Source organism: Scyliorhinus torazame, chromosome 9 (genome assembly GCF_047496885.1).
Source record: "Scyliorhinus torazame isolate Kashiwa2021f chromosome 9, sScyTor2.1, whole genome shotgun sequence".
NCBI lineage: Eukaryota > Metazoa > Chordata > Chondrichthyes > Carcharhiniformes > Scyliorhinidae > Scyliorhinus > Scyliorhinus torazame.
The window spans coordinates 27,606,344-27,629,433 of NC_092715.1; the positions used below are offsets into that span (position 1 = coordinate 27,606,344).

General features: G+C 45.3%; 1 protein-coding gene across 4 annotated transcripts in view; it reads right to left on the reverse strand.

Moving 5' to 3' along the window:
• Positions 1 to 23,090, reverse strand: part of LOC140429131 (serine/threonine-protein kinase Nek1-like) — a 186,034-nt gene that overhangs the window by 125,883 nt on the left and 37,061 nt on the right. For 3 of the 4 annotated variants that reach the window (XM_072515738.1, XM_072515740.1, XM_072515739.1), the window contains exons 10-15: positions 21,578 to 21,647; positions 20,530 to 20,678; positions 14,714 to 14,773; positions 14,150 to 14,209; positions 10,921 to 10,968; positions 4,514 to 4,597 (exon numbers count right to left, since the gene is read on the reverse strand). In XM_072515738.1, the coding sequence (XP_072371839.1) occupies positions 4,514 to 4,597; positions 10,921 to 10,968; positions 14,150 to 14,209; positions 14,714 to 14,773; positions 20,530 to 20,678; positions 21,578 to 21,647 (471 nt within the window). Of the gene's footprint in view, positions 1 to 3,721; positions 3,971 to 4,513; positions 4,598 to 10,920; positions 10,969 to 14,149; positions 14,210 to 14,713; positions 14,774 to 20,529; positions 20,679 to 21,577; positions 21,648 to 23,090 lie in introns of those variants that run through there. The other variant, XM_072515741.1, reaches the window with a different exon arrangement.

A 23,090-nucleotide genomic window follows, 5' to 3' on the forward strand; every position in this document is an offset into this window, starting at 1 on the left:
TCTTTGTGCGCGAGGCTCAGCCTCATACAGTTTAATGTGCTGCACAGGGCACACATGACCGGGACAAGGATGAGCCAGTTTTTTGGGGGTGAGGACAGGTGTGTTAGGTGCTCAGGGGGCCTAGCAAACCACACCCATATGTTCTGGGCATGCCCAGCACTGGAGGAATTTGGGAAGGGCGCAGCGAGGACGTCGAGAGTGGTAGGATCCAGGGTCAAGCCTGGCTGGGGGCTCGCAATATTTGGGGTTGCAGGGGAGCAGAGAGTGCAGGAGGCGAAAGAGGCCAGTACTCTGGCATTTGCGTCCCTGGTAGCCCGGCGAAGGATTCTTCTTCAGTGGAAGGATTCGCGGCCCCCAAGCGTGGAATCCTGGATCAACGATATGGCGGGGTTTATTAAATTGGAGGGGGTGAAATTTGCCTTAAGGGGATCGGTGCAAGGGTTTTTCAGGCAGTGGCAACCGTTCTAAGACTTCCTGGCAGAACGGTAGACAATGGTCAGCAGCAGCAGACAATGGGGTTGTTTTGTTTGGTTTTGTACTTAATTCTACTGGGTTCCTTTTATATTTTGTTGTTGATATTTTGTGAAAACTTTAATAAAAATTATTTTCAGAAAAAGAGATACACCTGGCTAGTTTCCTTTTTTGTTCGAGGACCACGCAGCACGCCACAATGGGGGTGGCACCCAACGATCTACCATGGGGCTACGCCTTCGCACACACTTCAGCCTGCAGCAGACAGAAATTGGTCCGAAGTGGATCCAGGCAGGCGAGCTCCCCTGCGACATTTATCACCGGGCAATGCGGTGTACGTCAGGAATTACTGCAACGTAGGCCAATGGATGCTGGGCGTGGTGTTAAAGCAGACAGAATTGGTTCCCTACACAGTCCCACGCAGGACAGGGAGTCAAAAAGACACAGGGATCACCTCCGCAGTAGTGTTCCAGTGCTAGCCGACCCGCTGCCAGATGTCCCGGCTCCGCCGATATAGTCTCCCCCGGCGATACAGCAGACGCCGGCCTCACAAGTTCCAGATCTTCAGGACGCGGAGGTGAAGGACATGGCGACCTCGGATTCAGACTCCGAGATGAAGATACAGCCGGCGGGGATTACCGATGACCAGGTTGCAAGTCAGGGTGCCGCCTCAACACGCCGCACAGAAATGACGGTCCCCTTGTACTACACAACTGTGGACACCGCTCGGATGGCGCCCAAGCACTCGCCCCAGGCAAAGTAGACCAGGGGCCTTTCATGACATTCCGTTGTGGCGGACACCGCTCAGGACTTGTGGGTTGGGGGGGGGGGGGGGGGAGAGATGGAGTGTTATAACCCACACGAAGTGTGAACTGTTAAGTTCCCCATGATCTTTGCAGAATATGAACTTCCCAGTAAAAGGGGTGGGGCTTCCCCTTAACAAAGGAAGCCTGACCGGTTAAAACCCCCGGCCCATGGAAGAACCCTTCGGGGAGTGGAGTGAATATTACAAAGAACAAAGAAAAGTACAGCACAGGAACAGGCCCTTCGGCCCTCCAAGCCCGTGCCGACCATGCTGCCCAACTGAACTACAATCTTCTACACTTCCTGGGTCCGTATCCCTCTATTCCCATCCTATTCATGTATTTGTCAAGATGCCCCTTAAATGTCGCTATCGTCCCTGCTTCCACCACCTCCTCCGGTAGCGAGTTCCAGGCACCCACTACCCTCTGCGTAAAAAACTTGCCTCGTACATCTCCTCTAAACCTTGCCCCTCGCACCTTAAACCTATGCCCCCTAGTAATTGACCCCTCTACCGTGGGGAAAAGCCTCTGACTATCCACTCTGTCTATGCCCCTCATAATTTTGTAGACCTCTATCAGGTCGCCCCTCAACCTCCGTCGTTCCAGTGAGAACAAACCGAGTTTATTCAACCTCTCCTCATAGCTAATTGCCCTCCATACCAGGCAACATTCTGGTAAATCTCTTCTGCACCCTCTCTAAAGCCTCCACATCCTTCTGGTAGTGTGGCGACCAGAATTGAACACTATACTCCAAGTGTGGCCTAACTAAGGTTCTATACAGCTGCAACATGACTCGTCAATTCTTATACTCAATGCCCCGGCCAATGAAGGCAAGCATGCCGTATGCCTTCTTGACTACCTTCTCCACCTGTGTTGCCCCTTTCAGTGACCTGTGGACCTGTACTCCTAGATCTCTTTGACTTTCAATACTCTTGAGGGTTCTACCATTCACTGTATATTCCCTACCTGCATTAGACCTTCCAAAATGCATTACCTCACATTTGTCCGGATTAAACTCCATCTGCCATCTCTCTGCCCAAATATGATTACACCCTTCTTTTTGCCTCCAAATAATTATTCCTTGTGGTCACTCTGCTTGGATTCAACAAGATTCTATTCTATTCTAATAACCTGGAATGATTAATGACTCGGTGGTTGAAGAAGCAACAAATCTTAAAAGTTTAGTAGCTTTCGTTATCACTTGGAATTTTATGTCAAGGACCATCAAGCTCCATAAGCTTCCAAATTAAGGTATCTTAATGAAAGTTTAAGATTTGAAATTTCAGGGGCGGTATGGAGGCAGTGGTTCGCACTGCTGCCTCAAGGCGCCGAAGACGCGGGTTAGATCCCGGCTCTGGGTCACTCTCCGTGCGGAGTTTGCACATTCTCCCCATGTCTGCGTGGGTCAGTGTAAATAATTTTGCCAAGTGTACAGAGCTGCTGCTGTTGAGCAGGGGCATAATACCGTCCGATGGCTTCTCAGGGAAAATTAAAACGTCAGCAGCAGTGACCCGTAGGGGAGTGGGGGGTGAGTGCTCCGTTGGGAGGGTGTGGGAAGACCGAGGTGCGTGGGGTCACGTCTAGTCAATTGCTATTGTATATTCTCTTTTTGCACTATGTTGATGTTCACTCTATTTTGCTGTGTTAGGATTATTACTATTTATTATTAAAAACTTTGCAAAACTTTAATTTAAAAATTTTTTTTTTTTTTTTTTTTTAAAGTCTGCGTGGGTCTCACCCCCACAAACCAAAGACGTGCAGGGTAGGTGGGATGGCTACGCTAAATTGCCCCTTATTGAAATTAAAAAAAAAAAAAAAGATTTTAAAGTTCATACTGTTCTGTCTTTCCCCATCAATGCATTATGTTTGCTCTCTTTTCTTTCCATGTTAATCTTGGCAATCACTTTTTCCACTGGCCCCCAGAGCTACTTCCAATCTCCCTCCCCCAAGGCCACATTTCTATTTGCAGCTTCGACCCCGTTCCTCCGCAGGTTTTCTGCTCGTGGATTCTACAGACCCAAGTTATCCTGAGCAGTACTGGAAATGATCCTGGTCACTCTATACTGAGGGAAGGAATTCCTACCTATGAAATAGAGTCCAAAATCACTTTCATTAGTGCCAAAGGAGTTAAGAAGATAGAGACCTTGGCAATGTTGACTTTTATCAGCGATCAAGCACAATGCTGCCATTTGGCAAGTACGATGATCAACTAAACTAACACAAATGATTCAAGCACTGAAAGTTAAGGTAGCATTAAGAAGGGGAGTCAGATGGAGTTTTTTCAACCAAGAGGTAACGCGATACGGGAATAAATGATCAAGGAAGGCTATTGAATTAGGCTTTAATGTGGGGCGGTGTACAGTATCGGCCACACAGTACTGCAAGAGAACACATGACCCACACCTCGGGGTCAGTAAATCGTCAGACAAAGCTATGTGTGGAAGTAAGCATGGAGGCCACTCCTAGCTTGGACCTTTAATGTACCAATGTATATAGTTTTTAGTCATTAATAAATACTTACTTGAACTACCTAAGACCATGAATACCTTAATAAGACCTACCGAACTATGCCTTAAAACAACAGGATTGCTTTTTGAAGAAAACAAATCTAATGGCAATGACAGGTAAGTGGAGCTGATGTATGAAAAAGGAACAGGTCTATCTAGAGATGCCCTCCATCGATAAATCTGCATCATCTGGAAGAACAAGACCATTCTATTAAAGTGACTTGACTGATGGTAAGTTGTAGAATTTAAGTATTACAGTCATGCCAATCGATGAATGAACTCAAGGTGGTAAACTCAAGGTTGTAAATGCTGAAACTCATTGCCATCTCGACCGTTCAAGGATATAAACAGCACTAGGACAAAACAAACGGTCACATTTGCAAAAAGTTAAATTGCAATAATCAGCAGGGGCTGTTTAGCACAGGGCTAAATCGCTGGCTTTGAAAGCAGTCCAAGACAGACCAGCAGCACGGTTCAATTCCCGTATCAGCCTCCCCGAACAGGCGCTGGAATGTGGCGACTAGGGGCTTTTCACAGTAACTTCATTTGAAGCCTACTTGTGACAATAAGCGATTTTCCATTCAAGAAGGAATTTAAAACAAACCCACAATAGAACATGAGAAACTAGAGCATTTAAATCAGACAAAAATGTCCAGTACCAAAAAAATCAGTTAGAAATAAAGGGAATAATGAATACAGCTGAGCAGATTAAAATAAATTAGGTAAATTTACCTTGTGTTCTCCACTTCCCCAGGAACCACCTACACCCAGCACATGTCTCCATCCTTGTTCTCTGGCTCGGTTGATTCTTTCTACCTATGTTTAAAAAAATGTTAATGAATACAATTGTGGTAGAGACAGGAGAGAACAGAGGAACATCAGTACATGCAGCGGCACGTGGCATCCATTATTTCCATCACAGACAAAACCATTTCAGATCATTTCTTTGTTTCCCTCACCACACGAACCTCCCTTTTAAACCCCATTTCCTTCTGTGCCCACCTTTTGAATAAAACTCTATTTTACAATTTTTGCACGTCAGCCTCTGCCGTATTGTTCAGGAACTGGTCCAGCCTATTTACCATTTCCTAAACCATCCCATCAACACACTGGTATCTTATGGCAACTGAATCTCTCCTGATTTACAAATAGCCTCAATTTTGACACAATAGGAGAACAAGAGAAACCAGAATTAACTCAGAATCAATGTGACCTTACATATTGTAATGTTCTTGTTAGATGGCCTGATTTATATTACAAGAACACTTGTAGCTAAAGCTTGAATCAATTTATTACCACTAACTGTGGGGAAACTATAAATAAAACAGCAAGATCAAGCACAAGCAACCGCTCTCCAGCTTCCTCCAGCAAGCCTGAGGGGGTCAGCTGACCAACATTCACAGATACTAATGACCACTCCTAGTGGTCAGTGAATGCACCTGATGACGGAGCTGTGCTCCGAAAGCTAGTGATTCAAAACAAACCTGTTGGACTTTAACCTGGTGTTGTAAGACTTCTTACGGTTCTGTTCAGTGTGGTTGAAGAGCTGAAGTTGTGCCTGTGAGTTTTTGCTGGACTGTAGACTTAGAAACCCAAGGAAATGTAGTTTCTGAAGACAAAACCGAAACCCTGAGGTGAGCAGTCATTGAGGCAGACAGTCAGCACAACCTTTGGGAAGGAATTCTGAGGCTGGATCTGAAGACTGAAGACTTGGAATCATCACAAAGGAGTCCGAATGTTAACGAGATTGTGCAACTCATAGTAGACACTGACATCTGGGTGGGTTGCTGAGAAATCCATACGATCTCGTCACATCTGCCATGTATTGTGCAGTTTTGGGTGCCCGACCACACTTTGCCTGCAAATTCACATGTACCTCATGTGCTGCACCTCAGGGGCAGCACGGTAGGATAGTGGTTCGCACAGTTGCTTCACAGCTCCAGGGTCCCAGGTTTGATTTCCGGATTGGGTCACTGTCTGTGCGGAGTCTGCACGTTCTCCCAGTGTCTGTGTGGGTTTCCTCCGGGTGCTCCGGTTTCCTCCCACAGTAACAAAGATGTGCAGGTTAGGTGGATTGGCCACGCTAAATTGCCCTTAGTGTCCAAAAAAAAAGTTAGATGGGGATACGGGGATAGGGTGGAGGTGTGGGCTTAGGTAGGGTGCTCTTTCCAAGGGCCGGTGCTGACTCGATGGGCTGAATAGCTTCCCTTTGCACTGTAAATTCTATGAAATCTGGGAATTCTGAAAGTTAGATTATATAGATATTGTCAATTGTTTTACTTTTTTGACTGTGTACAGTAACATTTATTTGTTCAAAAAACGTGGAATGTTACGGCTTTCTCTTAATTTGTACTCAAATTTTGTCTACTTTAATCAAAAGGTTACTGGTTCCCAATGGGATCGCACCAAAAACATTTGGGGGTTCTGCTCCAGGGTCACAACAACTGAAATGAGTCCTCTTCCAGTTGAGTACTATCCCATTTGATTGCTCTTTACCTTTTTCCACAACTACTCTAAACCCACTGCTATTTTGTTAACAGGTGTATTTGTTGAAAAGAACTCAAATCAATTCCGAGATTGACCATACATAATTCCTGCAAATGAAAGTCAAATATCTGCTCTTCTACATACATTGGCCATTACATAAATAGAATTTACAAAATAACACAGGTCATCCTGCTCCAACAGGTCTATGCTGGTGTTTATGCTACATAAGTCTTCTCCAGAGGGGACAGCACAGTCGTACAGTGGTTAGCACAGTTGCTTCACAGCGGCAGGGACCTAGGTTCGATTCCCAGATTTGGTCACGGTCTGTGCGGAGTCTGCACGTTCTCCCAGTGTCTCCGTGGGTTTCTTCCAAGCGCTCCGGTTTCCTCCCACAAGTCCCGAAAGACGCGCTTGTTAGGTGAATTGGACAGTCTGAATTCTCCCTCGGTGTACCCGAACAGACGCCAGACTGTAGCGACTAGGGGCTTTTCACAATAACTTCATTGCAGTGTTAATGTAAGCCTACTTGTGACAATAATAAAGATTATTAACTCATGAGCATGCCCTTCCATTTGTTTCCCCTCAGTATATTTTTATTCAGCTTCTCCTTGAAGGCATCATTTCTCTTGGCCTCAGTTACACCTTGTAGGTTCCACATTCTAATCACCCACTAGATAAATAAGGTTCTGCTGAACTCTGCAGAAGGTTTTTTTAGTGACTATATTTTGTGATTTAACCACCTCCCCCCCTCAGATTGTTGATTGTGTGTTGGTCATGCAAAGTGTTCCTTGAAGAGTCCATTGAGAATCTATATGAATTATTCACCCAATATGCACTTAGGGGCTTAAAATGAAAGTATCATACCGTAGAGATCTGGTTAAAATATTGGGCAATGGTTGACAACTGAGGGACATAAATTCTAGATCACCAAAACAGCGGGAGATTTGGAATTTTTAAAAAATTCAAATTGTTGAGACATGGAACGGTGGTGCAGTGGTCTTGTTATTAGACTAATAATCCAGATCACCAACCACAGCTCTGGGGACATGGATTCAAGATGGATTGCACCATGTTCGGCACCATTTGCAACTCCACAGATACTGAAGCAGTCCATGTGCAAATTCAGAAAGACCTGGGCAGAATCCAGGCTGACAAGTGGCAAGAAACGTTTGTGCCACACAAGTGCCAGTCAATGACCATTTCCAACAAGAGAGAATCTAACCATCAATAGGACAGAGGCTAGCAATCTCAGAGCATGTAACTCACTTCCTGACCCACCAAAGCCTGTCCAAAATCTACGACATAAGTTAGGGGTGCGATGGAATACTCCCCACTTGCCTGGATGAGTGCAGCTCCAACAACCCTCAAGAACTTCAACAACATCCAGCACAAAGCATCCCATCCACAAACATTCAAAACCTCCACCACTGACGCACAGTCAGAGCCGATGTACCATCTACACAATGCAGGAACTCACCAAGGCTCCTTGGGCAGAACCTTCTAAATCCACGATCATTACCATCTAGAAGGACAAGGATGGTGGGAACACCACCACCTGGAAGTTCCCTTCCAAGCCACTCAAGATCCTGACTTGAAAATATATCACCGTTCCTTCACTGTCACTGGGTCAAAATCCTGGAACTCCTTCCTCCCCAGCAGGACTGTGGGTGTACCTACATATGGACTGCACTCCCCAGCAGGACTGTGGGTGTAGCTACATATGGACTGCAGTGGTTCAAGAAGGCAACTCAGTACCACCTTCTCAAGGGTAATTTGGGACTGGTAATAAATGTTGGCCGAGTCAGCAATGGCCACATTCCATGAATGAATTTTTTTTTTTTTTTTTTTTTTTAAATCCCACCGGTCAGCCTCCAATCACTAATCTTCTTGTAATTTTATTTGAACTTCACTTCTGATTTTTAAATGAACCTGGATTGAATTTCACCTTGTGGACATTGATCTAAACCCAGCCTTGATTGTGCATTGATTATTTGGTCAAGAAACCAACAGTATTATGTATTTTCCCAGGACTTAGTTTTCCAGAGTGGCCATCCATAGCTGTTGTTTGGTCTACACATTTCTATTCTCCCACTAGACTACTAAAATAAAAGGTTGCGCTTTTTTTATTTGTCAGAAGCCCATTTTCTTACAGCATTCGATGACCCTTGAACTACAAGTCAGGACAGTGAGGAGCCGTATATGGGATGGTCATCAGGAGATGGAGTTTGATTGATGGACTATGTTATGTATTTACATTGATTTCTGAGAAGGTGCGCTGAGCACTATCCAGTGACATCACCGATTGCTAGCGTAGGTAACTGAGCAGAGTAAAGAAACAGCCTGTACTGAACTCACCTCGTTAATAGAGCTCCTTTAGGTTGTCAGGCTCCACACCTCCAAGAATCAATCCTGCGGAAGCAGCAGACTACAATCTGATTGATAGCAGTGGGGGAAACACCATCAAAGGATGTATAAACAACTAGAATATGGCAAAGTCTACAAAGCCTTCAGTGCCTGTGAGGAGCACTGACAGGGATTTATGTTTTTCCAGACTCATTGTTTTGAGGTGGAGATGCCGGCATTGGACTGGGGTGAGCACAGTACAAAGTCTTACAACACCAGGTTAAAGTCCAACGGGTTTGTTTCGAATCACTAGCTTTCGGAGCGCAGCTCCTTCCTCAGGTTTTGAGAACATCTGAACGAAGCCACGAAAGGCAGTAATGGAGCCAGAAATTCTGCTTACAGGGATGCTGCTTCCAGAATTCGATGCTGCAGCTGTTGTGGAATAGTCAACCACTGAGGAAGACTATCATAAAATCCCTACAGTGCAGAAGGAGGCCATGTCAGCCCACAGGATTTACACCGCTCCTCTAGTATCATATCTAGGCCCACTCCCCCGCCCTATTCCTGTAACGCATTAGCCCCACCTAATCTTTTAGACACTAGGAGACAATTTAGCATGGCCAATCCACCTAACCTGCACATCTTTGGACTGTGGGAGGAAAGCGGAGCAGCCGGAGGAAACCCACGCAGACACAGGTAGAACGGGCAGCACGGTAGCATAGTGGCTAGCACCATGGCTTCACAACACCAGGGTCCCAGGTTTGTTTCCCAGCTTAGGTCACTGTCTGTGCCAGGTTTGCACGTCCTCGGTGTCTGCATGGGTTTCCTCCAGGTGCCCCTGTTTCCGTCCACAAGTCCTGAAAGATGTGCTATGAGGTCATTTGGACATTCTGAACTCTCCCTTCGTGTAAGGGGCTTTTCACAGTGTTAATGTAAGCCTACTTGTGACAATAAAGATTATTAATCACCTAAGGTTGGAATTGAACAAGGGTTCCTCGCGCTGATGCAGCAGTGCTAACCATCATGCCAACACTTTCGAAGAGGGATAACTGGCTGAAGACCCCACCCCTGTATGCAAGATTACTCAAGAGATTTGGTAATGTATTTACCAGGCAAAAGTTGACCAATTTAGGGTGCTCTTGTGGAACAGATCAGGTTGGGGTTATTCATTTTGGGGAGATGTTGTAGAACAGAGCAATCTGGGGTTATTGTCTGTGCATTAAAACAAATCTTTGACTGTAAACATACATATTAGCTCAATTGGCTAGACAGCTGATTAGCGATGCAGAGCGATGCCAACAGCACGGGTTCAATCCCCTTACTGCTGAGGTTATTCACGAAGGCCTTCTCCACCATACCCCTCACCGGAGGTGTGGTGATCCTCAGGTTAAATCGCCACCAGTCTCAAAAAGGAGAGCGAGCAGCCTATGGTCCTGTGACTGTAGCGACATTTTTAATTTTAAAATATATTTAGATAAACATAATGTGTGCTTTCTCCTTTCAATAAAAGGTAAGTTTTTTCCTACTGCTTTCACTTTTTACAGTATAAATTAATTGGAAGATTAGTCAATAAAACATTTGTTTAAACACATTACTTAGCATGTCACTCATTCCAGTTGTGTCCAGAGTGCGACTCCAAACCTAAAAGACACTCCACAAGGGACTTTCAAGCCCTTACACACCATGGCAACTAGGGGAACTTAAAATCAATTGGAATACAATTTCAATCTGGATTTGAAAACTAGTTTCAGCAACGTTGGTCATGAAATTATCCTCGATTGCCATAAAATCCCATCTAGTTCACTGATGTCCTTTCGGGAAGGAAAGCTGCTATCCTTGCCTGGAGTGGTCGACATGGGACTGACTCCGGAGCCACAGCAACGTGGTAGACTTTCAACTGTCCTCTGAAATGGCCTAATAAGCCAAGTTCAAGGGCAATTAGGAATTGGTAACAAATGCTGGCCTTGCCAACCACGCCTACATCCTAAAGTAAACTATCAGAAACTGCGGTGGAAGAAAAATCCATAGTTGCTTTTAAAAGGAAAATGGGAAAATTTCAAATGATGTGGGGAAAGGGCTGAGAATTAGGCGAAGTGGATTGCACTTTCAAATCCCTATGCATAGGCGCACCAGGTCTAATGGGCCTCCTCTGGAGCTGCAAATGGAAGGAACCTCAGATGTCATGAAACTGCTTAGAATAGTGGATAACCACACGGGGACAATAAAAAAGTTTCCACAAAACCAGTGCTTTTAAATTGAATCGCACAAATGTTTAGATGAACACATTCATGAGCAACAGAGGAACACACCCGTTCTTTCTCCATTCTTCTCATCTGCTCGGCTTTCATCAAATTTATCTACAAAACAGAAAGACAATTTGCATCATTGATAATTGATTAAGTTGTCAAACAGTCAACGAGGCAACCGGTTAATGAAACAAAATTCTTCTCGGAAAATGCTTTATAGTTTGTTAGAACATAGAACATAGAAAATACAGCACAGAACAGGCCCTTCGGCCCACGATGTTGTGCCGAACCTTTGTCCTAGATTAATCATAGATTATCATTGAATTTACAGTGCAGAAGGAGGCCATTCGGCCCCCCGAGTCTGCACCAGCTCTTGGAAAGAGCACGGAACTCAAGTATCTTCTGAAACGCGTTGCTCATAATTCCTTGGACTCACAGCCTTGGAAGTTTTATGCACACCTCAGCTTCTGCAACATACAAACAACAAAGAAAATATCCCCGAACGGTTTTAAATTTTTCGTAACATGTTCACGAAAGATAATTATTTGTTCTTCTAAAAATACATCTTGTCCTTCAAATTTAATGACTGGTGTATATCTATGCCCGATATTCAAAAACTCAGAGGCAGGTAACAAATTAACACTGACTCATGTACAACATAAATTGCGAACAATTAAACTGAGGAAAATTCAGAGTTCCTACAATTTTGGAGATACTAGCGTGATGGCCAAAACCAAATTTTCTTATTAGCACACGGTTTTAGCATGGCCTCACTCCCACATTGGGAAAATGAGAGCTGCCAACACAGCACAGTACATTTACACATTGGGCTGAATTTTCCCCATTCCACGGAGTCAGGATCAAGAGCAAAGTTGGAATATAACGCATCAGTCCAGCTAACCGATACATTGCCACCTCTGCCAACCTCCATTTTGAGGTCCCCACGTGGTTTCCTGCCTGCATCAGCAGTGCCCACTTCTCTTGATGGGCCAAACATGATGGCAGGCCATCTGACTGTGCCTCCCATTTCCCTGGTCCACACACCTTCCTTTAAAGGACGGGACTCCAATAGGCAGCTTCTAAATTGACTGTGTGAGTCCTTCCTGCTGATTCCCTTTGTTCCCATTTCTTTAATATTAGTTTATTATTTTGGTCCATGGATCCATAAATCGGAATGTTCCTTTAAGCAGAAGGTCAAAGTGGAAGCCGCCAGCTAATTAGGACACTGCTGCCAAATTTTGTTTTTGGAAAGGAGGAAAGTCAGACTCCTCGACACCGAGAGGATCTTAAGAGCCAGGTTTGGAGGAAACCGGATCAATTAGTTGGCTGAAACCAGTGGGTTGGCCAGGGACAGTATTCTGCCTGACAACAATTAGCGATTAATTCTTGCGTGATGCTTTCTGAGAGAACTGGGCAGAAGCGTTTACATTTTGGGACATGAGAGGAATGCTCTTTCATGTTTACTGAAGTGAAATAACAACTTTATTCTTCTGGAAGCAGAGAGTGCCTGGCACATCCTTTGCTGTGTAATTGGAATGATGCCGAGTCTGCAGAGAAGACAGACAACCTTGCTCGAGAAATCCATCTCAAGCCTAGAAGGAAGTAGCAGAAAACAGAAAGCTGAACTTCGGAGGGACAGTTTGTTTTCCTAACAAACCAAAAGAAATGTTTTTATTAATAATAATAATAATAATAATCTTTGTCATAAGTAGGCTTACATTAACACTGCAATGAAGTTACTGTGAAAAGCCCCCAGTCGCCACATTCCGGCGCCTGTTCGGGTACACTGAGGGAGAATTCAGAATGTCCAAATTACCTAACAAGCACCTCCTTCGGGATTTGTGGAATTTGAGGGGGAGGGAACAGGTGAGGCTGAGGAAGGGGTAGGTGAGTCAGGTATTCCATTCGGGGTTTGAGAGTAGGTTTTGGGGAGCGGTGGTGGGGGGGGGCGTGATTGCAGCTGGAAAAGATGGTGGCTGACCAGAGGGGATAGGTACGTGATTGTGATGGGTAGGTTGGAGGGGAGGTTGGTGGTGCTGGTGTCTATGGCCCCAATTGGGAGGATGCGGGGTTCGTGATGAGAGCGTTGGGTGCCATCCCAGATCTGGATACCCATGAGCTGGTAGTAGCGGGAGGTGGGATTGGAACATAGTGCTGGAACCGAGGGTGGACAGGTCCCAGTTGCACTCGCTGGCCCATTCGAGGGGCCGGCGAAGGCGTTGGCAGGGCATGAGGGAGATGGGAGAGTGGGCCCTCGGTGATTGGAGAGGGGATTCGTAAAGAGAAGACAGTTGTCCTGGCGTTACTTGATGGCGGTATTAGAGATATTTGGAATTGGGTTGAAGTTTGTGGCGCAGTTGCAGCTGCTATACAAGGAGCCCTTGGCGAGCGTCTGCAGAAATAGTATGAACTCAGGGTATTTCGCATCGCAACAGGTAATGATGCCCCATGTCCCCCTCTTCTGTTTGCACTGGCGGTGGCGCTGGAGGAGGGACTGTGACGCGAGGTGCTGCAGAGGGTAAATAACTCGACTTTGTGCACGAAGCTGGAGCGGATACAGCTGAAGGTAGTGTATAGGGCGAACCTTATAAAGTCTAGGATGAGCCGGCTGTTCAAAGGGCTGGAAGATGTCTGTGAGCGATGTGATTCCTGCGAATCATGTAAATAATTTTGGTCCTGCCCAAAGCTGGAAAGGTTTTGGAGGACGGTGTTCAGCACCATCTCGAGGGTCTTACATTTGGACGTGGAGCACGGTCCCCTAGAAGCCATATTTGAGGTGTCGACCTGGCCAGAGCTACAGGTGGGTGTGGGAGGCAGATGTTTTAGCTTTTGCCTTGCTGATTACTTGTAGGTGGGTCTTGTTGGGGTGCAGGTCAGCTACTCCACCCTGTGCCTCAGCATGGCGGCAGGGGGGAATCTGCTGGAGGTTTTGCCCCTAGAAAAGGTGAAATTTACTCGGGGGGGGGGGGGAATGGATTCTACAATTGTTGGGATTTGTTTATCATGCATTTTTGGGAGTTGGTTACCGTTGACTGTTGAGGGAGGGGGAGGGGGGGTTTGGTCGGTTGGGGGTTTTGTGGGATAGTTGTGAAATGTAAAACTGTTGAAAACATGTGGAACTGGATCCCTCACTTTGCTATTTCAGCGATATCATACCACTAATGCTAGTTTACTTGCTTCTGCTTGTAGAGCATGCTGGAGTGACCACGGGCATCTGTACAACTGCAACTTTTTGTGGCGGGCACAAAATGAAACTTTGACACACAGAACATGTCCAATTCTCAAACCGTACCTGTTCCCTTTGCTTTCTTTCCCGTTCAATCAGCTCCTGCTTCTTCTTTTTGGATGCTTCCTGAAAATTAAACGTGAAAGAAAACCATCAGCTTGGTGTAGAAGGCAATGAAAATAGGTTGCGGGTAGAATCAGGGGGACAGGTTGAAAGAGTGTTTCCTGTGACAGTTATGTCTTTGAGCTGGAAGGAGAGAAAGGGGAAATATCAGGAAGAAATAGAGGAAAGGTTTGAAGGTCTCGTCTCAACTTCACAGCATGTAGGAGAAATTCGCTCTTCTCAAAATAACTGACTTGTACAATTTTAATTTAGATAAATATTCCTGAACAAGAAGGTAGTGCTGCATTTAACGAGACCCGGGTGCAAGGCTATCTTCTGCTCTGTTACTAAATCTTAAAAACGTGAAGAAAAGGCCACGAGACGAAATCCCGCTCCCTGAAAAAGGACTTGCCCGTTTTACCCTCAAAAGGCATAGGACTGCCCAAACAAAGAGGATATTTTTTGTTACCAGAGGAAGTCTTTGACTCCCTCCATCTTCCATGGAAACTCTCAACTGACTGCATATACCTCAAACATTTTCCTCCTTTCTTCCACTGGATTCATTCGCTTCACTGGAGTAGGATGAGCCTAGATAAAAAGTGAAACTGCAAATTAGATGGCTTAATTGCAAATGAAAGTGGTCAGCAGTACAATGCCTTGAGGTTGGGGTTGTGTGGAGGAAGAGGAGGGAGATTACCAAACCAAAGTAAATCACTCACCATTTCCTTTTAAATTAAGTGTCATTTCATTGTTCCTAAACTTCAAAGTACAGAGCTGATTAATTTTATCCAATCAGATAAAGTAGGAACAGGAATACACCATTCAACCCTTGAGCTTCAAACTCCATTTACCTGCCTTGGTTCCCTTTGCTTGTGTAATAAAATCTAATAATCTCGGTTCTGAAATGTTTAATCCATCTATCCTCAAAAATGATTTTTTGGGGGGGAGGGCGTATAACATTTGGAAAATATTTATGTCAACCTTTATCAAACTTTCTTTTGGACATCTGCTTCCACAACCCCTTGACATTCAATGACATTGTTACCACTGAATCAACATCCTGGGGGAGTTAACATGGACCAGAAACTGAACTGGGCTTGCCGGATAAATACGATCTATACTAGCTATAACGAAGTGAGCAACTCACCTCCCCAAACCCTATCCATCATCTACAAGGCACACATAAGGTGTTGACAGAAGACTCTCCCACTTACCTGGACGAGTGTAACTCAACATTCTAGAAGCTTGACACCATCCACAAACGTTTACTCCCTCCACCACTGATGCACAGTTGCAGCAGTGTGTACCATCTACAAGATGCACTGCAGGAACTCACTAAGGCTCCATAGACAGCACCTCCTCAGCCTGAGACCTTTACCACCGAGAAGGACAAGGACAGCAGATGCAATGGAACACCACGTTCCCCTCCAAGCAACCCACCATGCTGACTTGGAAATATATCACCATTTCTTCACTGTTGCACGGTTAAAATCCTGAAATTCCGTCCCGAACAGCACTCGGGTGTAACTTCACCAATGCAAGAAGGCAGCTCGTCACCACGTTCTCGAGGGCAATTAGGATTGGGGAATTAATGCTGGCTTAGCCAGCAAACCCCACATCCAAAGAATGATTTTTTTACTAGACATGCATACAGTCCACCTTATAGGTAAATAAACTGAAAGACAAGAAGTCTTACAAAGACAAATTTCTTTTATTTATCTAGTTAATCTCCATTGACTCAAGCTTCATCTTGCCGACTTTGATTTACTTAATATATCTCTCATCCACAAATCAAAACTGATTGTTCAGCAACTATCGGTTAAATCATCTTGGATTCTCACCAAGCGCAGGACTTGCTGTTGGAAATGACATTTGTGACATATTGTCATTGATAATAATCTGATATTTACAAGACAGTTATTAAACTTATCTATACATTTGCTGTGTTTGAAATGTCTGCAATACAGTATTTTCTGGCAGAGTTGTTTTCCTGTATGATTAACAAGCCTGGCCACTTACAAAGGATGTTAGGGCTTGCTGTTTCAATCCTTGCCCCTTCTACTCATACTCATGTACAAATGGAAAATTATGCAGATGGGTTTCCTCGCCCACCACTCCCATGCTCTAGGAAGCTATTCTTAAGACGTGTTGATGCACAAAATATATAAGAATTAAAACATGAACTTCTTGCAACATATAATGTTGAATGCCTTGGATTAACATAGAAATCTTAAACAGCAACCTACAGCATTTATGCCGACCTTTTTGTAAATGATCAACAAAGTTTGGAGAGAGCAAAACACAGAGGAGAATAAATGTAACAGTGGGGAAGTGTCTATAATAATTTGAAGCAGGTTTTTACATATGCATTCTGTACAGTTACATCAGTTAACTTATAAAAAGTGGCGATCGACAGCCCCATGGTACATGCATAGGCTTATCAAAAGGAAATAGTTACCGTAGATCACAGTAATCTAATCAAACGGCACTGTTTGTTTGTTGAGATGTTTTACAGACTTCTTTCCAAATTCTTGAACTGGAACTCTTCAAACCACTTCCTCCCCCCCCCCCCAACTTGCAACACCCCAACATCTGATGCACTGAGGGGAATGAGGACATTTCTGCCAGCATATTTTATTAATTTATTGCTTTACGCCAAAGCATATTAATATTGCAAAAGAAAAACATTCATTAAATCATGACTGTCCCACCTCGTTACAATGCCAATCCAATTCTAATTCTACCTCCTCGCTCTCTCCCCATTGCCTTGTATGGTCATTTGATTTAAATGTTCATCTAATCTTTTCCCTTAAAAGCAGCAATGGTCACTGCCTCTACTAATTCCTACGGCAGAGCATTGCATGCTCCAACAACCGTCTCTTAAGCCCCTCAGCTAATACTAAATTGACAACTGCTCTCTTATCCCCAATTAGATTAGGAATCTTTCCCTATTTGCCAGATTCAAACTTCACCCATAGTTGGCTGAACTCGGTAATGCATATCAACTTTAACAAAGTACCTATCTTTTTTCCTATTTTACTGTTCCTTTGGAGAAGACATGTGATCTAATTGCTACACAGTACTGCCAACTCACTGGAGAGATTTAGATTGGTTCGTTACTTCTGCTTAACAATATCAACCTGCTTGGGCTCCGAAAACAACAGCACAAGCAACACAGGTTAACCGCCGCAGGCATAGTTAGAAAGTTTAGACGGATTGGCCATGTCATTGAGGGAGTCTAATAAATCGAGGGGGGTGGTCCGAGGGGGAGAAGAGCATCAGGTGTCGCTATATGCTGATGACATGTTACTGTACGTGGCGGATCCAATGGAGGCGATGGTGGAGGTCATGCAGACTCTAAGGGAGTTTGGGGAGTTTTCGGGCTATGAGCTCAATGTAGGGAAGAGTGAGCTCTTTGTATTACAGGCGGGGGAACCAAGAAAGAGAGATAGGGGACCTACCGCTGAGGAGGGCGGAGGGGAGCTTTCGGTATCTGGGGATCCAGATAGCCAGGAGTTGGGGGACCCTACATAAACTGAATCTGACGAGGTTGGTGGAGCAAATGGAGGAGGATTTTAAAAGATGGGACATGTTACCGCTCTCGCTGGTGGGTAGGGTGCAGTCGGTCAAAATGGTGGTCCTTCCGAGGTTTCTGTTTGTGTTTAAGCGCCTTCCCATCGCGATCACCAAGGCCTTTTTTTAAGAGAGTAGGCAGGAGTATTATGGGGTTTGTGTGGGCGAATAAGACCCCGAGAATAAGGAGAGGGTTCCTGGAACGCAGTAGGGACCGAGGAGGGTTGGCGCTGCCAAACCTGGGGAGCTACTACTGGGCAGCAAACGTGGCGATGATCCGCAAGTGGGTTATGGAGGGAGAGGGGGCAGCATGGAAGAGGATGGAGATGGCGTCCTGTAAAGGAACGAGCCTGGGGGCGTTGGTGACGGCACCGCTGCCGCTCTCGCCGACAAAGTATACCACGAGCCCGGTGGTGGCGGCAACGCTAAGGATCTGGGGCCAGTGGAGACGGCACCAGGGTGCAAAGGGAGCATCGGTGTGCTCCCGGATCAGGGGTAACCACCGGTTTGTCCCGGGGAAGATGGACGGGGGGGGTCCAGAGCTGGCATCGGGAGGGGATTGGAAGAATGGGGGACCTGTTCATCGACGGGACTTTAACGAGCCTAGGGGCACTGGAGGAGAAGTTAGAGTTACCCCCGGGAAATGCCTTCAGATATATGCAGGTGAGGGCTTTTGTGAGGCGACAGGTGAGGGAATTCCCGTTGCTCCCGGCACAAGAAGTTCAAGATAGGGTGATCTCGGGTGTATGGGTCGGGGAGGGCAAGGTGTCGGAAATACACCAGGAGTTGAAAGAGGGGGAAGCGCTGGTAGAAGAGTTGAAGGGTAAATGGGAGGAGGAGATCGAGGAAGGTCTGTGGGCTGATGCCCTAGGTAGGGTTAATTCCTCCTCCTCGTGTGCCAGGCTCAGCCTGATACAATTTAAGGTGGTCCACAGAGCGCACTTGACGGGGGCGAGGTTGAGTAGGTTCTTTGGGGTAGAGGACAGATGTGAAAGATGTTCAGGGAGCCCGGCGAACCATGTCCATATGTTTTGATCATGCCCGGCACTGGAGGGGTTCTGGAGAGGAGTGGCGGGAGCAATATCTCAGGTGGTGAAAGTCCGGGTCAAGCCAAGGCTAGCAATATTTGGAGTAGTGGACGAACCGGGAGTGCAGGAGGCGAAAGAGGCCGGCATTCTGGGCTTTGCGTCCCTAGTAGCCCGGCGAAGGATCTTGCTAATGTGGAAGAAGACGAAGCCCCCCAGCCTGGAGGCCTGGATAGATGATATGGCTGGGTTCATAAAGTTGGAGAGGATTAAGTTCGCCTTGAGAGGGTCTGCGGAGGGGTTTTACAGGCGGTGGCAACCGTTCCTAGACTATCTCGCGGAGCATTAGAGGAAGGTCGGTCAGCAGCAGCAGCAGCAACCTTAGGGGGGGGGGGCGCACTGGGAGGGTGGATGAGCAAGAGATAACATGAAGGGTTGGGGAAACTGGCACGTACGGGAGAGAGCCAGTGCACAAAGCTGTGTAAATATATCATTTTGCCATGTATATATCTTGCTCTGCGCGATTTCTCGGGTTTTTTTTGTTACCGGGGGGGGGGGGGGCGGTTATTGTTTGTGAGGGAGAAAAATTGTGTTAAAAAAACTTTAATAAACATATTTTTTTTTTTAAAAGAAAGTTTTAGACTCAAATGTTAAATCTCAATCCAATTTTGGGGTGAATAGGACAACTTGTTTCATATCTTTAAGCTATCACAGCTTACATAATGGATTTTCTGTTCTTGTGTTATATGTTACAATTTATTGTACAACATTGTACAATATTTGTTACATATTATACAGTGTTTGGCAGGCTTCTGCAAGATTTAATCACAGTTGCAGATGATTAGAAGATGCCAACAAGGAGTCCAAGCATTCGCAGGGGAAGAAGATCATAAGAACAAGAATAGGCAATTCAGCCCCTCGAGCCAGCGGCCCGCTCCACCATTCAATACCATCATGGCTGATCGCCTCTCAGCCTCAACTCCACTTTCCTGCCAGTTCTCCATAACCCTTCAACCCATTACTAATTAAACATCTGTCTATCTCCTCCTTAAATTTACTCAAAGTCCCAGCATCCACTGCACTCTGGGGTAGTGAATTCCACAGATTCACAACCCTTGGAGAGAAGTAATTTTTTCTCTTACCCCTTATCTTAAAACTATGACCTCTCATTCTCGATTGCCCCACAAAAGGAAGCATCTGCTCTACACCTACTGGTCAATACCTTTTATCATCTTGTATACCTCAATTAGATCTCCTCTCAATCTTCTAAACTTCAGAGAGTAAAGGCCTAAACTACTCAACCTCTCTTCAGAAGACAAACCACTGATCTCTGGAATCAATCTAGCGAACCTCCTCCGAACTATCTCTAATGCAACATTTTTGAATAAAGGAACAGGAAAAAGAACACAACAGAACAGACCACTTCAATAAACATGCTGAAGCCCTACAAGTTCAAACCTACAAAGAAAAGTTGGCTGTGTCATCAAGTCCAGAGAAACAATGGAACAGCTTATCATAAAAGCAACACCTACGAAAAAGTAGATGTAAATCAATGATCACCAGCCTGCGTTAATTTCCAAAATATTTTCCAAATCAATGAAGCTCAACAGCAAATAGGTGTAAACAAAATGAAAATCAGTAACAAAGACACCAAGGTAAAGCTCCACCAATCCAACAGTGAAGAGAAGGATTTATTTGATTGCAAGACTGATCCACATCTACTACTGTGACATTATTGCCTCTCACCTGTTTGTATTTCATCAGTGGTTTCTTATCAGAAATCTTTTTGGCTGCCTCGGCAGATTTTACAGTCAACGGCACTCTGTACTTGGCTGCTGGTTTGGTAATTTTCTGCGCAGGTCCAGTGGATCCGGAGAATGGACCTGGTCTTTTTACTACCAAGGTAAGGAAAATTTGTTAATGATTTTCTGCTGAACCTAATGTTAACAATTTTCGACAAGCTCTTCAATTGGATTTCGGTGACGATACAGTAGGTGCATCACGGAGCCTCAGTTTCATTCCTTGGTGTGTGCTTGGTTTTTAAAATTAACACTCAAGATACAGGAATGGCTGGCAAGGCCACTGCGTTTTGTCCATTTTTAATTACCCTCGAGATGATGCTGGTGGGTTCATGTTAACCAGGGCACAGTGAGAGCAGGATTTACAACTGGCCTTGCTTCATTGGCAAAACAACAGACGTCATACATGACGAATACATGAATATGATGGGAATAGAGATACGGATCCCGGAAGTGTAGAAGATTTTAGTTTAGACGGGCAGCATGGTCGGTGCAGGCTTGGAGGGCCGAAGGGCCTGTTCCTGTGCTGTACTGTTCTTGGTTTGTCATGTTCTATTAAGGAATCACCATGTTGCAGTTCAGGATTGCTCCCAAAGTTTTTAAACTCGTATTCCAGGACAAAGTAAGTCGCTCGATAGCAATCCCATCACTGGATTAAATATTCATAGTTTTAAATCAGTTGTGCACTCTGGTTGCAGTGTGGCTGGCCTAAGGCAAACATTTTTAAAAATAAATTTATAGTACCCAATTATTTTTTCCAATTAAGGGGCAATTTGGGGGGGGGCCTGCCAGGCCAAGTAGTGGAAGGCAGCCAGGAGGTGGACCATGGGATCAGGGTGTACAGGCATGGATCACCATTGTCGCAGCCTGCAAGGCAGCCATTCTGCTGCGCATGCCACCCACTGCGAATGTAGCGCCAGGGGATGTTTGGGTGCCCCCTTAAAAACAGGTAAAACACATTTAGAATGAAAAAATACATTGACAAAGGTACTTACCTGCTGCACTGGCAATGACTGGTTTTGAAGCATGATGTAGAACTGTATGACCAAATTCTTCAATAATAAGCTAGAAATGAAGGCACGGGAAAACGAAGAATTACCATTCCGCAAATTATAATTCTTCACGTCATAAATACTTAATTCCACGAGTATTCAGAAACTTTATCTTGCATCACTTTGACATGCCTTCCTTTCTAACTTTCCCCCTTAAATTGGACCTCATGGAGATGGATGAACAAAGTACAGGGGGCAGCATGGTAGCCTAGTGGATAGCACAATTGCTTCACAGCTCCAGGGTCCCAGGTTCGATTCTGGCTTGGGTCATTGTCTGTGCGGAGTCTGCACATCCTCCCAGTGTGTGCGTGGGTTTCCTCCGGGTGCTCCGGTTTCCTCCCACAGTCCAAAGATGTGCAGGTTAGGTGGATTGGCCATGATCAATTGCCCTTAGTGTTGGGTGGGGTTACTGGGTTATGGGGATAGGGTGGTGGTGTTGACCTTGGGTAGGGGGCTCTTTCCAAGAGCCGGTGCAGACTCGATGGGCTGAATGGCCTCCTTCTGCACTGTAAATTCTATGATAATACAGACCTCACTCACACCATAGAATACATTCTGCTTTGCACACATTGCAGTACCCTGAGCATCATATAAGCTGTACTGTTTTTTCTACTTAGAAGCAAAGTCACTGGCGAGCAAGGTTATGAACTGGCAGGGTCACAATTTCTCAACAACAGGTTCGGAACATCGGAACAGGAGTACGGCCATTTAGCCTATCGAGTCTGTTCCACCATTCTACGGTATCATGACTGATCTGTTGTCTATTACACCCGTTTTCCACTCACCCTCCCTTAATAGGTTTTATAGATTTTTGCTAACAAATCTCAGACTTTGGGCAGCAGCTCATTTCCTGCGTTATGCGGGTGAGCAAGGTGATGGTTAGATGAACGTCCCCCCAACCCCCAAGAACATCCCAGGCAGGCAGGGGCACGTAAAATACAGCCTGTGATTAGAGCACCATTCTTGCCCTTGTGAGAATGGGAATAAGAAATGCTATGGGCAGCGCAGTGGGTTAGCCCTGCTGCCTCACGGCGCCGAGGTCCCAGGTTAGATTCCGGCTCTGGGTCACTGTCCGTGTGGAGTTTGCACATTCTCCCTGTGTTTGCATGGGTTTCACCCCCACAACCCAAAGATGTGCAGGGTAGGTGGATTGGCCACACTAAATTGGAAAAAATGAATTGGGTACTCTGAAATTTATTCTTAAAAAAAAAGAATAACAAATGCTAGTTAGTTCATAACCTTTTACTTGGCACCGCAGATTAAAAGCGGAGTGGATTCCACAATGTATTTTTTCTTACACCAACATTTATCTCTGGATATCACTCAAAATTCCATACATTCTACATGCCACGGTACCCCTGACCCCCACACCATTTTTCATCACTACAATATGGCAGATTGTAGGCTGATTGCCTTCAGCCAACACTCACTATCTCGAGACAGTTTAAATTAATGG